Source organism: Mesocricetus auratus, unplaced genomic scaffold, assembly GCF_017639785.1.
Source record: "Mesocricetus auratus isolate SY011 unplaced genomic scaffold, BCM_Maur_2.0 Super-Scaffold_100015, whole genome shotgun sequence".
In the NCBI taxonomy this organism is placed as follows: domain Eukaryota; kingdom Metazoa; phylum Chordata; class Mammalia; order Rodentia; family Cricetidae; genus Mesocricetus; species Mesocricetus auratus.
The window spans coordinates 31,180,841-31,195,810 of NW_024429198.1; the positions used below are offsets into that span (position 1 = coordinate 31,180,841).

Consider the following 14,970-nt stretch of genomic DNA (forward strand, 5'->3'; position numbering starts at 1 on the left):
TTTGGATTTCTTTATTTGGCTATGTACCTTAAAACTAAAGCGAGTAGACAGAAATGGCTAGAATGTGCTAGAGAAAATCTGCTGAATGCCGTTTTTGTGTCTTATAACTCTTACCTGGTTAACATTTATTGACCTCAAGCTCTGACAGGTTGAAGTCATCCAGCCGGTTGTTACTTTCTTACTTTTCTCTGGAATTCCACTACTGTAGTCCCAAGACGCCTTGAACATAACTATGCAACCAGAACCTGCTTTGAATTCACAGTGTAGACCAGGCTGTCTTAGAACTCAAGGCAATCCTCTTGAATCAGTCTTCCAGCTGTAGGGGTTATAGATGTGAGCCACCATGCCCAGTTTGGGCTTAAATCTCAGGTGGAAGAGAACATAAAATGAAGAGTGTTACTATGTTGCTTTTCCCTTAGAAACACAATGTTGCCAGGCAATGGTGGCCCACGTCTTTAACCCCAGCACTCATGAGGTAGAGGCAGGCAGATTTCTATGAGTTTGAGGCTCAGAGTGGGGGAGGGGGACACTACATGACGTTTTGCTTACCTTGTCCTAACTCTGCTTGCCAGGGCTCTGCTGCTGTGGTATGAATGGCTGAATATCCGGAGGGACAGCCCAGGGCATCATCACCTCAAAGTCTCCAGAGCCATCAGTGTAGAGCAGAGCCAGAAACCCAAAGAATTCACAGCAAGCTGGGATCTTGGGCACTGAAAGACCAGATTTAAACGGAGTATCTTCAGAGAGAGGATTTTAAAACACATGCGGTAAGGACACTGGAGGGCTCACATAAAATGCTGTCTTGAAGGGAAGGAGCTGTTTTGGAGGTCACATGAGATTGCAGTTATCCTCCAAATCATCAGCCACAGAGCTAGAGGTCAGCCAAGCTGCTTGCGTAGCCTCATGAGCAGAACCACACAGTCATTTCTCCTGTGGGGAAAGCACCATTATGTCTAAGAGCACTGTAAACCCAGCATGGTCTCACTGCTGAAGGGCACCCCAGCCCAACCTCAGTGTGCTGAAGTGTAGGCAGCAAAGGGCCACACAGAGATGCAAGGACTATGCTTTATCCTTGGGATCTGTCGAAGGCTTTAGATTTGCCTGGATTAGATGACTACCTTGATCTGGAATGTGCTGCTCCCCAAAGATGCCCGAACCTGGACTCTGAATGAGACTACTGGGAAAGGATCTTTGCAGGTGTGATGGAGGGAGGATCTCAGGATGAGACCGTGCTGAGTTTATGCTGACCTCACGTCTAGTGCCTGATGCTCTCCAGGAGAAAGGAGGTGAGACGGGGAAGCACAGACTAACAAAGAAGGCTATGGGGCAGGGAGGCAGAGGGTGGTATGATGTATCTGCAACTTGACGAGCACGGCAGACAGAGGCAGGAGCCCAGCTTACACAAACAAAGTCCCAATGGAAAACTCTGGATTTTATTAGCCACTTGATGTTTAGAGCTCCCACACCTAAGTGTAGTGCACACACCCTGCTCAACTTCCTGAAGGACATTTGCAAACACAGAACATGTGCTGGTTCACCTTCATTGTCAACTTGATTGGATTGAGATCAGCTAGCAGATGCACGCCCCTCTGGGTATGAGTGAAGGTGTTTGCAGAGAGATCTAACTGAGGAGGAAACACCGTCCTGAATGTGGCTGGCACTGTCCCATGAGATGTGACCCTGGACTGAATGAAAGGGAACAAAGAAGAAAGTGAGTTAAGCATTCATCTCATTCCCCCGTGTGACCAGACACATCGTACCTTCCCTGCCAGGATGGACTGATTCTCCTCAAACCAGTAGCCAAAATAAACCCTGATTTCTTTAAGTTGTTTCTGTTAAGTATTTTATCACAGCGAGAAGAGTAATTAAACAAGTGTCCATAAATTTGAAGATTTAGGTCACACTTAAATATGTTGTTCTCTGACTACTATGGAGTAAAATTAGCAGTCAGTAACAGGTCTGGAATATTCCTGAATAGAAACCAAAGCCCACTCTTACATGTTTGGGAAGTTTTATATGAGCATGTGTGATGACACTTGCTCATGCATGCACCTATGCTGGCCAGAGGTCAATGTTGAGTGTCTTTCTCAACCAATCTCTGCCTTATCTTTTGAGTGACCCAATTCTTCCCTGTAGGCCAGTGGTTCTCAACCTGTGGGTCAAGACTCCTGGGGGGGGTCAAATGACCCTTTTACAGGGGTCACATATTAGATACCCTGCATAACAGATATTTATATTATGATTCATATGGTCACAAAATTACAATTATTAATTAGCAACAAAATAATTTTATAGTTGGGGTTACCACAACACAAGGAACTGTATTAAAGGGTCCCAGTATTAGGAAGGTTGAGAGCCACTGCTTTAGGCCGAAGCGGCTGACCAGTGAGTCCTTCTCCACCTCGCCAGCAGTAGGGTTCCAGGCGTATGATATCATGATCAGCTTCTACATGGGTACTAGAGATCTGAACTCAGGTCCTCATACTTACAAGGCAAGCACATAACCCACTAAACCACCTCCTCTGTCCCCTAAAATCCTGGCTTCTAAACCACCCATAGGCGGAACAACATGCCAAAGCATAATCTAGAAAGTATATTAAACTAAGTAAGCAATGACACAGCACGTAGCACTTCACTGCCTGGGCTTCAGCTAAAACTGTTCCCAGGAGAATGTGTGCATTGTTGCATATCTGTGTCACAAAATAAAGGAGAATGTCAAATAAGTGCCTTGGCTTTCACTTTAAGGAACCAGAGGAGGAAGGAGAACAAATTAAAGATAGAGAAACTCCCAGAACCCAGAGAAAGGGCTGGTGAGAAATAAGTGAGAGGAAGACGGCTCCATTGGTATGATGTCAGTCCTGCAAGCCCGAGGACCTGAGTTAGGTTCTCAGAATCACGAGAAAAAAATCTGAGCATAGTGGGCCAGGTGTGGTGGCGCACACCTTTAATCCCAGCACTCAAGAGGCAGAAGCAGGCGGATCTCTGAGTTTGAGGCCAGCCTGGTCTACAAAGAGAGTTCCAGGACAGCCAGGGCTGTTAAACAGAGAAACCCTGCCTCATAAAACAAAAAAGAAAGGAGGTGAGGGAAAGAGGGAGGGAGGGAGGGAGGGAGGGAGGGAAGGAGGGAGGGAGGGAGGGAAGGAGGGAGGGAGGGAGGGAAAGAGGGAGGGAGGGAGGGAAGGAGGGAGGGAGGGAGGGAAAGAGGGAGGGAGGGAGGGATGAGAAAGACAAATTTGGGTATAGTGATACAGATTTGTAATCTCAGCACTGGGAACACAGAGACAGGAACAACCCTGGAAATTAATGACCAGCCTGCCCAGCCTGGTTGGTAATCTTCAGGTCCCAGTGAAAGACCCTCACTCAAAAAAAAGGCAAGGGGTTGGGGAGAGAGCTGGTTGAATCAAGTGCTTGCTGTGCACGTGTGGAAGCTGGAGTTTGGACCCTCAGCATCCATGTAAACGGCAGGTGAGTATAGCAGCCTGCATGTAGTCCCAGCACTTGGGAAGCAGAGACAGGGGAGTCCAGAAGCAAGATGTCTGCATCAGCTAGACTAGCTGGATCAGCAAGTTCTTGGGTCAAGTGGGGGACCCTGCTTCAATATATAAAGTGGAGAGCAACATAGAAGGCATCTTGATCAACCTCTTGCTTCCTTGTGCAACTACGCACACACACACACACACACACACACACCCCAAAATCAAACAACAGAAGCAATGTAGGCAGATTCTGTTGATCTTAAGCCTCTACACACACACACACACACACACACACACACACACACACACACGAGCACAGACATGTGAGATACTCCCTCACAAGCGCATACATACAAACATGTACACGCACATTAAATGAAATAATACAAGATGTCAGAGAGACCAGAGACTTCTCTAAGATCAACAAAGTTGGGGAATATATGACCTGACCATTCAGGGACCAAATATCACAGGAACAAGCAAGAGTAACTAATCATGGTGAGAGGACATGGGAGCCATCAAGAATGAGCATTGTAAGAACACAGGGGCCACCATTAAGGGCAGGCATGGTGAGAGATCATGGAAACCACAGGCAGGAATGAGCACAGTGACATCCATCGTGCTCTACAGGTATTCTTTAAGTTAATATTGTAAATGTGTCAGTTGGGTAGTGGCGGCATATGCCTTTAATCCCAACACTTGGGAGGCAGAGGCAGGAAGATCTCTGTAAGTTCAAGGTCAGCCTGGTCTACAGATTGAATTTTAGGACAGCCAGTAGTACACAAAGAAACCCTGTCTTGAAGACAAAAAATCAAAACTAAAACAAGAGTGTATCAATATGATAGTGCGTCTCTCAACTTAGATGAGATGAACAGATTCCTAGAAAGATACACACATCAAAGCTTACTTGGGGATAGGCAGAATGACCATACTTCTATAGAGTTATTTGGATCTTAGATGAACGATAACCTCACTGAGAACGTCTAACAACATTTATAGAAAAACTAATAGCATTCTGCACAAGCTGTTCAAGAAATCCAGAGGGGACAGAACAGGCATAAACTTGTCCATGAGGCCAACATTGTTTTGCTAACAAGCAAGGCATAGACAATATGAGAAAAGCCTCCACTGGACAGACTCTTCATGGGTATAGATGCAAATATCCTTGAGCTTGTTTGCAACCCACATTGAAAGGAAAGGCAAGGGCGAACACTCCTCAAGTCCATCAGGTTGACCAGGTGGTCTAACCTGTAAAACCCAGCAAGTGAAAGACAGCAAGATGAGAAGAGAGGGAGCAAGATTGTCTTCATTGGCAGAAAGCCTGATTCTGTGCCTAGGAAATCCAGAAACAATGAAAAAGCTACCAGAACTCACAAGAAACTGATAAGACTCAAAGACATGGAATTAAGATGCGAGACAAATGTATTTTTGTATGTTGGCAATAAACAGTCAAAAAGTGAAAGGATCCTTTATGGTAACTCAAACCTACCACATGTAGCAGGGGTGTACTGACTATGCATGGCACATGTTCAGCCATATTTCCGGATCAGGCCATGTCGGTTAGAGCAGACGCGGCAAAAGCAAGAGCCCTGACCAAATTCCCGCGGGTGACTCCAGTAGAGCTGCTGGTGACCCATCTTGCCTTCAGCCAGCCAAAGAGGAAAAAGGAGAGAGCCAGCACACATACGAGCTCTTCAAATTTTCTCTCTGACGTTATTTTTAAAAACCCTGCTCAAAGAGTGAGAAGACAGCCAGAGGATAATAGAGTGTATTTTCAAGTCACATTAGCTAGAAAGAAACGAATTCAGAATATACTAAACCTCACAGGGTGTCTGTCTATAGTCCTAGCACACAGTAGGCTGAGGTAGAAGAAAAATTGGGTTTCAGAGTATATACTCAGGGTATATGCCCAGACTCTCTCTCAGAAACAAAGCACCTCAACAGATGCACTACAAAAAAAAAATGTAAAATATCTGGACAGACAGCTCACTGAAGGTGAGTTAGAGATGTCAAATGAGCACATGCAAAGATGCACTTCTACTGCAAATCCAGCCAGTCAGGAACCATGACATGGATGCTGGTCTAGGGACTGAGGACTGGCAAAGACATGGAAGCACACAGAGTCATTAAACAAAGACTAGCGGCCGCAGAGTTTTACAGTCATCAGAAGGAAACCCCAGAAACAAAGGTAAACTAAAAACACCTCAGACAGCCTCAATGAGAGAACTATGAGCAAACAGCTCTACACTTCAAAACATTTAGTATAATTTCCACAGAAGGAAGGAAAACAACACGAGAAGAAAAATTCAGAAATGTACAGGGCAATGAGTGAGCTTAAAAGGCAACCATTGGCACAGATACAAAAGTCTTTTTAAAATTCCTTACAATCACTTGAAAAGATAATTGACTGTTCAAAGCAACAATAATAATAGTGTGCTGTGGAGGTTTAGCATATATAAAATTAAAATATACAAGAGCAGTGGCAGGAAGGGCGGGAAGGAAACGAGAGTGGATACTGTGAAGCCTCCCAAGTGAACTGGCATCACGATTTGAAATGCCTTCAGAGAACACACGTTAGTAAAGGTGTATGGCTGATGAGCCAATGGCAGAGATAAGATGGAAAACCAGCTAAATTGATCCAGAAGCAAAAAGCACAAAGCAAGGCCAGAGAAGAGAATCAGAAAGCAAACAGCAGGACTGAATGTTTAAACCTTAGTCTGCTGGCATCTCAGATACAGGAGATCTAAACATTGCTCTTTTGGTTTGTTTGGGGTGGCGTTTTGTTTTGGTTTTGAAATAAGAGTCTAGTCATGTACATTATGTTGGCTTTGAACTCACAGAGATCGTCCTGTCTCAGCCTCTCAAGTTGCTAAAATTGTTGGATGAATCTCCAAGCCCATTTGCCTAAACTCTGCTGCAAAAAGGCTAGACTTAGAGGTTGGCTAAACAGCAAAAATATGTAACAAGATGGGGAAAGATACCAATAAACAGCGGACAGCAATAAGGATGGGTCAGAGACTCTATCCCAATAAACAGGTTGGTTAGTGGAGGAACACACCTTCTGAGTATGTGTATACCTAAAGACGCTGTGGCAAAACACAGAAGACAAGAGCTAAAAGCATCGAAAAGTAAAATAGAAAAGTGTCCAAATAAAGTTGGCCCCAGTAAAGAACAGAACAAGTAACACACGTGTAGGACGATGTGGAACTTACAAAACTATGTACCATTGCAACCCACCAGCATTCACAGAACACTGCACCCCAAATGCATAATTACAGGCCATAAATGCAATGAGCTCACAGAGCCTCTGTGTTGTGACCACAAAGGAGTTATTAAAATTAATGACAGAAATTTGTCTGGCACCTTTCCAAATGTTTGGACATAACTATGCAGCTAACTAAACAACACATAGGTCAAAGAGACCAGGGAAAATAGAAAGTAAATTGAAAATCAAAGGAAAGTGGAAAACCAGCAGGCCAGTGTTTGTGGGATGCTGACAAAGCTGTGCTTATAAGAAAATGGACAGTGTTGAACATGAGAGCCTGCAACTAGCAATCTGTACTCCTACCTTACAAAGGCAGTGAAAGAAAAGCAAATTAAACATGAGAGGACAGGAAATGATTTCTGCCACTATAGCTACAGAAGGACTTAGAGTTTCTACTCTACCACCCTCCTGCTACGAAAGGACTTGGAGTCCCCTCTGTGGGACACCATCATGCTCAAGTGGCATTTGGAAGCAGAGATTGGTTCCTCGTCAGATTCCAAGCCTGCCGGCTCCTATTTTGAGATTGGAAGTGTAAGAGAATAATTTTCTGTGTCTTATAAACCACCTACACCTGGGTGTTTCGTTACAGCAGGACAGACTAAGACAGAGGACTTCCCACCTAGCCTCTGCTGTGCGTTGGTCTGTGAACAGGACTGTCTTCCCTTTGACAGACACTTTCCTGCCTTTGTGTCTCAAAACATGATCTAAACAAATCACTTCCTTCCCCCGCCTCCTCCAAACATGCCTCATGACCCAAGGATCCTTAGTGGGTTTCCACCCGGCCACGCTTCTCACAGGGCTTCCACAAAGGCAGAGCTAAGGCAAGTCCACTCCTGGGACTCGCACACTGATCCTGCCTGGCCTAGTCACTCTGCTTAGACTGTGGGGCTGGGACAGGGTGTCCCTCTCACACCATTCCTTTCGGGCATTCATACTGCAATGTGAACTTCCTGAGGGTGTGAACGAATGACTATGAACTGGGATGAAGAAATAGCTGTATCTCCTCACTGCCCAGAAAGATAGACGTTCAAGATCCAGGTGGAGGCCAATTCTCCCTGATATGCCTGGTGGAGGTCCCTCCCAGATCTCTCTAGCTTCTGGTGCCTGAGTAGCCTATATCAGCAAAACTCTGGTATCACACACATCCCCTCCCGCACTTGTCTCCTTGTTCAAAACCCCCATTTATAAAGGCAGTCAGTAATACTGGATAGGTCACACCAACCTATTAGATTCATCTTGATCATCTGCATGAGACCTTCTTTCCACATAAGGTCACCTCCACAGGTACTGCATAGTAGGACTTAGGGGAACCCAGCTCAGTCCACAGCATGCTCTAACAGTTCCCCAAGCCAAGAGCTTCAATTGGATGTCTGCTCACCTCAGTAGGTATTTCTCTTACACACTGCCAAGAACAAATGTGTGTGTGTGTGTGTGTGTGTGTGTGTGTGTGTGTGTGTGTGTTGGTATTTTGCTTTTGGAGACAGGTTCTCCTTACCTAATCCAGGATGGCCTCTTGCCTCAAATTCCTCGATTGCGCAACATTGATGTACCAGCACACTGGGCTTATATCAAGTATATGTGACTCTATCCTGTCCTCTGTGACTGGAAAACCTGGGCTAACACACCTACACAAGATGTCCAAAACTCTCTGAGACCCAGCTTTGAGGCTACAGAAATCCTGGCCCAGGACCCCCTCAGGTCTCTGTAGACTTCAGGTAGCACCGGGACAGCCTGTCTTCCTTGGGGTAATGGTCTGTATGCAAACAGGCCTTTGTGTCCTGGGGTTTTCCTGACAAGTTGCTGCAGATCCTTGGATACTGCACTCTTGTGTCTAAGACTGGAGAAAATGGGAATTAAAAGCTAGAGTCAGTGGAAGGCTCATGGGTAGGCCACAGGGCAACACGAGTATTAAGGCTGCTCACAGTCCTTCTTAAGGGCCTCCACAGGCTAGGAAGAGCCACGTGTGCTACCGCTGCAAGGCTCACCTTGTGGAGTAGACAAAGAGGGTCTCAAGGTGAAGTCGGGTGTGGAATACAAGATGAAGCTTTGAAGTGACAGGGCCTGCGACTTCTCAAAACACAGAACAGGGCTCGGCATGGTCCCACTTGTCAGCAGTTATCACAGGCTCTGGTCACCCCATGAACAGGCTTCTACGAAAGGTCTTGGAGCTCTGGTGTCCACAGGAACACGGGGCTTTGGGGGAGGTGAGACAGGAAGCTAAGGGGGCCTGGAATTCTGCAGAACCTGGCTCCTTCTTCCAGTCTGGTGATTGAGGCTGGATCCTCTGTCTCCCACCACCTGCCTGTTGATGGTTCTACGATACACAAATAAATACACCTAGTATTGTTACAAAAGACATTTGTGAGTTTTTCAAATGTGTACATTTTGACTGGAAAGCTATTTTTGTGTCCTAGTTAAAAACAGTGATACAAACTATAAAAGGCATTCAGTAAGTCAAATGTATACATTTTAACAGAAAGGCTATTTCGAGCCCTAGTTAACAGCGTAACACAAATTAGGGTCCTCTAAAGCATCCCTTTCATCCAGGATGGCCACAGATGGATTACAATGTTTAGGGGAAGGAAGCTGCCTGCGAGGACAGTGCTGCGCGGAGAAGAGGGCCTGGCATAGTCCCGAGTCGCCTTAAGAACCTCTTTCCAGGGTCGCAGGCCGGCTCAGCTGCGTCAGTGGAGTCCTCAGAGGCCGCTGCGCCCACAAGCCTCGTTTCTGCGGCCTAAATCTCAGGGTCTCCCCACTCATGGGAAATAATACATTCCCTCCGGGTTCTAGGAAGGGCCAAGAGCCTCGAGTTGCGCAGGCGCAATCATAGTCCAGAGAGGTCGGGGCGGGGCGTCCCGTTGGTCCCACCCACGTCACGCCGCCCCTCCCGCGCCTGCGCCTCCGGGCGGCCGCGCATCCTCGGCCCTCTCCCGCGCGCTCTGCTACCTCCGCCGCTTCTGCTCCTCTGCGCTCGGCTCGGCTCGGCTCCGCTCCGTTGAGCTCCGTCGGCTGTGCTCCATCTGCACCGTTCGGTGCTCAGGCGCGGGCCGCCATGAGGCTGCGGGGTCGCGGCCCGCGGGCCGCCCCCTCCTCCAGCTCAGGGGCAGGCGACGCGCGGCGGCTAGCGCCCCCGGGGCGGAACCCCTTCGTGCACGAACTGCGGCTGAGCGCCCTGCAGAAGGCCCAGGTGGGTTCTCCGCAGCGTTGCTGTACTCTGCCCGGGATGCGTCCGGGATGCGGTGGGGAGGGGCTGGGCGCCGCCCGGTCCTTGGAGAGCCGCGCCCCTCCCCTGCAGCACTCTCCCAGCCCGCGCCAGGGTCCCGCTTCCCGCCGCCTGCGCACATGCCGACTTATACTGTGTTTGGTTTCGGCACGGGACCCTGCACTCCATCCCTCGGGCTCCACAACCTCATCCCGGGCCTGGAGCGGGTTCCCGCCAGCAGGAGGCCTGGTGGTGGGCGGGGTGGGGGTGTCCCTCGCACCTGGCAGCACCTTTCGAGCGTCTTGGCTCAGCTAGGAGGCCGACTGTATTTTGGTGGCCTAGTGCCTGAAACTGGATGGTCATCTGGAGCAGGAGCGGACGTGCGAACCCCCTGGCATAACCCGGCGGGAGGATTTCCACATCCATGTTTGCAGATTGTTTCCTGTGTCGAGTACACTATTTCGGCTGTTAGCGACGCTCCCTGGGGTGGTTGTGCTCTGAATCAACTTTATACAACCTAGTTCCCACGTGAGAGGAAACCGGTGTGCTGCGGTTGATTGGTGGGAACCTGGATCCAGGCACAGTTACCATCTGTTTCTGTGGCTCTCATTGTGAGACCTGGCACTCAGAACCTCTCCTACTCTGGGCAGGTCTGTGGTGCTGTGGTCACTGCGGGGGGCCTTTCTTTGAGTAGAGTTCACGGTTTCAGACTTCTGTGGCCTGCGGTTTATGGGCAGAGTAGTATTTCCAGCTATGAGGAACCAACTCTGAGAGGAGGTGGTGTTTTTAGATGTGTAATTTATCAGACATGGTATTAAGGTGAAGTTTGTGAAGTCCGTTGAAGTTGTCACTTTGCCAGGCACCGGCTTCTTCTCAAAGCCTCTAATGGGGTTGGCTATCACCTGTGGAAACATGATGGTCGACATTTGAACCTGGAGAAGGGGAAGGCCAAGTTGCTTCATATCGGGGCCCCAGGTTTTATCCCCTTCCCTGCTTGTATCTGGAGCCAGGCAGATAGGAGACAAGGCAACTGCCTGTGGGACTCTGCCTGGAGCCTCTGCTGCTGTCCCTACAGCTTGGGGTTGTGCCCAGTAGGAGGGCTTAGGGTGCGGCCATCCCTGAGCATAATCATCCCCCTGTTTCATTCCACAACCTCCTACCCTACAACTCTCTCCAGGGTCTTCCTTCCTCCTCCTGGATCTGCTGCTTGAAAACCTTCCTAAGATATTCCTCCAAGGGAGCCCTGACCCCTTCCTGTGGATTTGGGGGCTCCTCCCTAACCAAGTCCATGCTGGTTCATCCCACCCCATTCCAGCCTGGTTACCCGCTGCTTCCCCACTCTGGTCACCTTAGACAAACCCATCCCTAATAATTCTTTCCACTCCTGGCTTTACTCGCCTGCCTCTACCCTGTCTTGTGGGTTCCCACAGCCACCCCAATCTGACCTGTCTCACTCGTGCTGCCTCTGCCTCATCCCTCATGTTCCTGCCCCTCCCCTCTCTACTCGGTCTTCCTCTCAGAAAGCTCACATCCATCCTTGCCACAACCCTAGCCCACTTAGTCTGCTTCTAGGGCCAGGTTTTTGTTACCCAAAAACATGTGCCCTCGAGGCCCTGCCCAGAACATTGGTGTGTGTAACTGCTTGGGTGTCTATAGCCTGTGGCTAAAGAATGTGCTGGTAAATGGCCTCAGATTTCTCTGTTATACATCCCCTAAGCTGTGCTTTGCAGAGCCTTTGCCTTTATGGAAGACTTTATTGAGAAGTTTTCTGTCAAGCAAAAGAAGCCTGCTTCCCCTTAAGGACGAGGTTCCTTTAAGTCTGAAGCACAGAAACTTCCTACTCCAAGTGATTCTAAACTGCCCTGGGAGGGGTTACTGTGTAGCTTTGGATTAAGGACACACAGGCCACCTCAGCCCCTAGCAGCCCATCTGTCACTTAACTACAGATTTAGCAAGCAGCTTAAGCATTTAGTGGACAGAAAATAACAGGCTAAGATCTGCACACTGGGGTCTGAAGTACTCGCCGCTTTCTGTCACGGCAAGATGAAGGGCAGGCCTCAGAAGGTCTTGTTCTGTCAGCCAAAGTTCTTCACAGTTTGTTATTTTTGAAACCATGAAGTGGTTTTCTGTCACAGGGTTTTTGGGGGTAACTTCCCATGGACTCTGTGGTACAACCATTTCCCGTCCCAGCTCTGATGGGTTTTCCCGGTTTTGAAATTTAACTAGATCTGAGTTTACTTCCTGGACAGCAGAGCCAGCTTCTACGGGAGCCAGTCCTAGTTTAGTGCAGGTTCAGAGGCAGCTGCAGCCCCATCATCCAAGCCCATCCCAGAGAAGGTGATGACAAGTTCTACCCTAACTTCGGATCCCTGAATGGAATTTGCCTAAACGCTGGACGTCTTTTCTGGCAGGCTTTTCTTCGGGTATCTGAGTTAAGGAAAGCACAGCTGGGCTGTCACTGTGGCCCGGCTCCAATAGGCATGGTGATGCCAGAGCAAAGTTCTGACAGCACACATCCTGCCACTCCTGCAGATGGCTGGCGTTTTGTATTTAGTCTCCAGGCCCTAGGCATATGGGCACAGGGAGGTGCCACCCACTGGACACCGCAGGAGACTTAATGAGGGTACTCCCATTTAAGAGATCCTGTTGCACCCCACCATGCTGTGTGGAGGTGCAGGTGTCCTGCAGACTTATGGACAACTAACACTGGGAAAGCAATGGGCAGGGAAGGTTTATACGAGGGGAAGAGAGAAATTAGAGTAGCTGGCTTGGCTGCTCCATGTTTAGTCCCTCCAAGAATGCCTGGAGCTGATGTTAGGCTTGGGACGCATACTGTCTGCAACACTGCATCTGATGGCCCACCTTTGTTGCTGCCTGGGTGTCTCTGGAAGACCCAAGGTTGTTTCCCTGTGTCTGGCTTTTGGTCGCTGTGAGCTACAGCCCCTAGACTCTAAGGCCTAGAGGCAGGTAGAAGACCAGCCTGAGTTCCTGTGTCACAGATGAATACCGAAGTGTCCCTGTCTCACAATAGTGTGGTACCTTAGTGTAGATGTCTGCCTGCCCTTATAGGGAGCCTTTATCTGTAGTCTTTCTAATGTTCTAGAAGGTGATAACTGAACAGTAGGAAGGCATAGAACAGGGAAAGACCTAACTTTCACTTTTATTGCCTTTTAGAATTTGGACTTTTAGCAGCATGAGTGTTTTATTTGTATGTACAGACTTTACATGTAAATGTACACTTTTGTTTCTTAGCCGACTGGAAAGCAAGGTCTGTGCAGTAGTTAAGGCATGGAGCCTGTTTTAACCCAGTGTCATTAGACAACTCATTTGAATGCCCTTGTGCTAATGTCAGATTATAAGGGACGGCAGGTATCTTTGCTGTTGTCCTCGCTGATTTGGTGCTGGTGTGGGTGTTGGGGGGGTGTGTGTGCACACATACACGAGGTCGGAGGTTGACATTTGAGTGTTTTCATCAGCCCTCACTGTATGTTTTGAGACCTGGTCCCTTACTGGAGTTGGTATTCATCAGTTCACACGATTGATTGGATAGATTTTCTTTTCCATCTCCCCAGCACTGGGGTAACCCACTGCCCCCGCTGGTTTTTATGTGGGCGCTGGGATTGAATGCAGGTCTTCATGCTTGTGTGGCAAGCACATTACCAGTTGGGCCATCTGCCCAACCCCAATCCTGCTTTTTGTTTTACTTTTTAACTCTGCACTTCACTTCTGCAGCCCTTGGTGTTAGCTGCGAGTGGCAGCTGGCTTTTGTTCTGCTGTTGACTGCTCTGCACTTTTCTGTACGTACACATACACACAGCCTGGTGCCCAATTAGGGCCTAGGTAGAGTGTCACCTTCCACAGCACAGGTGGGAGCCGACACTGGAGAGTCTCCTCTCACCGTGGCCCTGGTCACAACTCCCAACAGAGTTCAGCAGAGCACGTACCTTTGAAAGTATAAATATAATTCTGGCCTTTTGCCTGGGGCTGGTCTCGAGAGAGTGATGTCAAGACCTCTCCTCTGCACAGTGTCCGGGACCTGGTTCCCTGCTGGATGCAGCTGGTGTCACAGTTTCCTCCACTGTTGCTTGGAGGCTCGTGTGCCAGGAGGAGCCACTGGCTGGTGTCTTACATTGTGTTCTTTTTCAGCTGTAACTCCAGCACTTTCCTATGTAAGCCGTTTTCTTTTTCTCTTTTCTTTCATAGAAGTAGCAATGACCTATACCTCGTCTGTGAAATGCACTTGAGAGTATTGAGCTTAAGGGAAGCTGTGGTTCCTGGGAACCCCAGGTCAGCCACCAGCCCTCTAGGTGCTGGTTTCATGCCATCAGGCACCATTGGCGATCTCCTTAGGCTGGTGCACATGGCAGCTGAAACTTGCTGGATGGACATGGAGCCTGAGGCTGTTTGCAGGCTGCTCCTGGAGGCAGCTCTCCTGTGCTTATCCCCTTGTGGCAACCTCAGTCTTTATTGCCACTGTGTTTCTTGTGCAGTTGAATTGCCTGTTTCTCAACTTTTTCTTTTTTTGTTTTTCACATGTGCATGCATGTTTACTTGTGTCGGGGGGTAAGCATGTGGGGACTCATGGATGAAGATCCAAGGATGATCTTGGGAATCATTTTCAGTAGCCCTTCCACCTCATTCAGAGAAGCAGGCTTTCTTAACCACACCCTGAGCTCAGCAATTATATGGTCAGTTTGACTAGTCAGCTTGCTCTAGCAATCCCATCTCTGCCTTGTGAAGTTAGAGTTACGAGTGAGCTGCTACCCTCCACTGGGGATTTTCTTGGATTCAGGGAGTCCCAAACTCTGTTCCTCACACTTGAGTGGCATGCGACTTAATCAGTGAGCCATCTCCCTAGCCAGTGTTTCTTGTTTGTAAAGAATGGCAACTGCGTGCCTTAAATAGTGGCCGGCTGGACTCAGCCGCAGTCCCCAGGCTTGGAGCCCACCTGCTGGCCTTATCAGGCGCTTGTGTTCTGTGCTTCCATAGCAGAATACCCACGAGCCCATTTATCTGCTCCCCTACAG

At 48.6% G+C, this 14,970-nt stretch overlaps 1 protein-coding gene and 1 long non-coding RNA gene across 3 annotated transcripts in view; one reads left to right on the forward strand and one right to left on the reverse strand.

Moving 5' to 3' along the window:
• Positions 1-537: 537 nt before the first annotated feature.
• On the reverse strand, positions 538-9,626 carry LOC121144297. Of its 2 annotated transcripts, XR_005881622.1 has the most exons (4): positions 9,393-9,626; positions 8,727-9,055; positions 1,539-1,685; positions 538-930 (listed from the first exon to the last, which is right to left on the reverse strand). It is a non-coding gene; the product is annotated as an uncharacterized LOC121144297 (long non-coding RNA). The 2 variants fall into 2 exon arrangements; XR_005881621.1 differs by lacking the exon at positions 538-930 and having other exon boundaries at positions 1,417-1,685; positions 9,393-9,625.
• A 57-nt stretch (positions 9,627-9,683) lies between these two features.
• The window catches only part of Lpcat1 (lysophosphatidylcholine acyltransferase 1), a 48,351-nt gene continuing 43,064 nt past the window's right edge, over positions 9,684-14,970 (forward strand). The window contains exon 1 of the mRNA XM_040757734.1: positions 9,684-9,928. Coding sequence (XP_040613668.1) covers positions 9,794-9,928 — 135 coding nt within the window. The 5' untranslated portion in view covers positions 9,684-9,793. The remainder of the gene's footprint in view (positions 9,929-14,970) is intronic.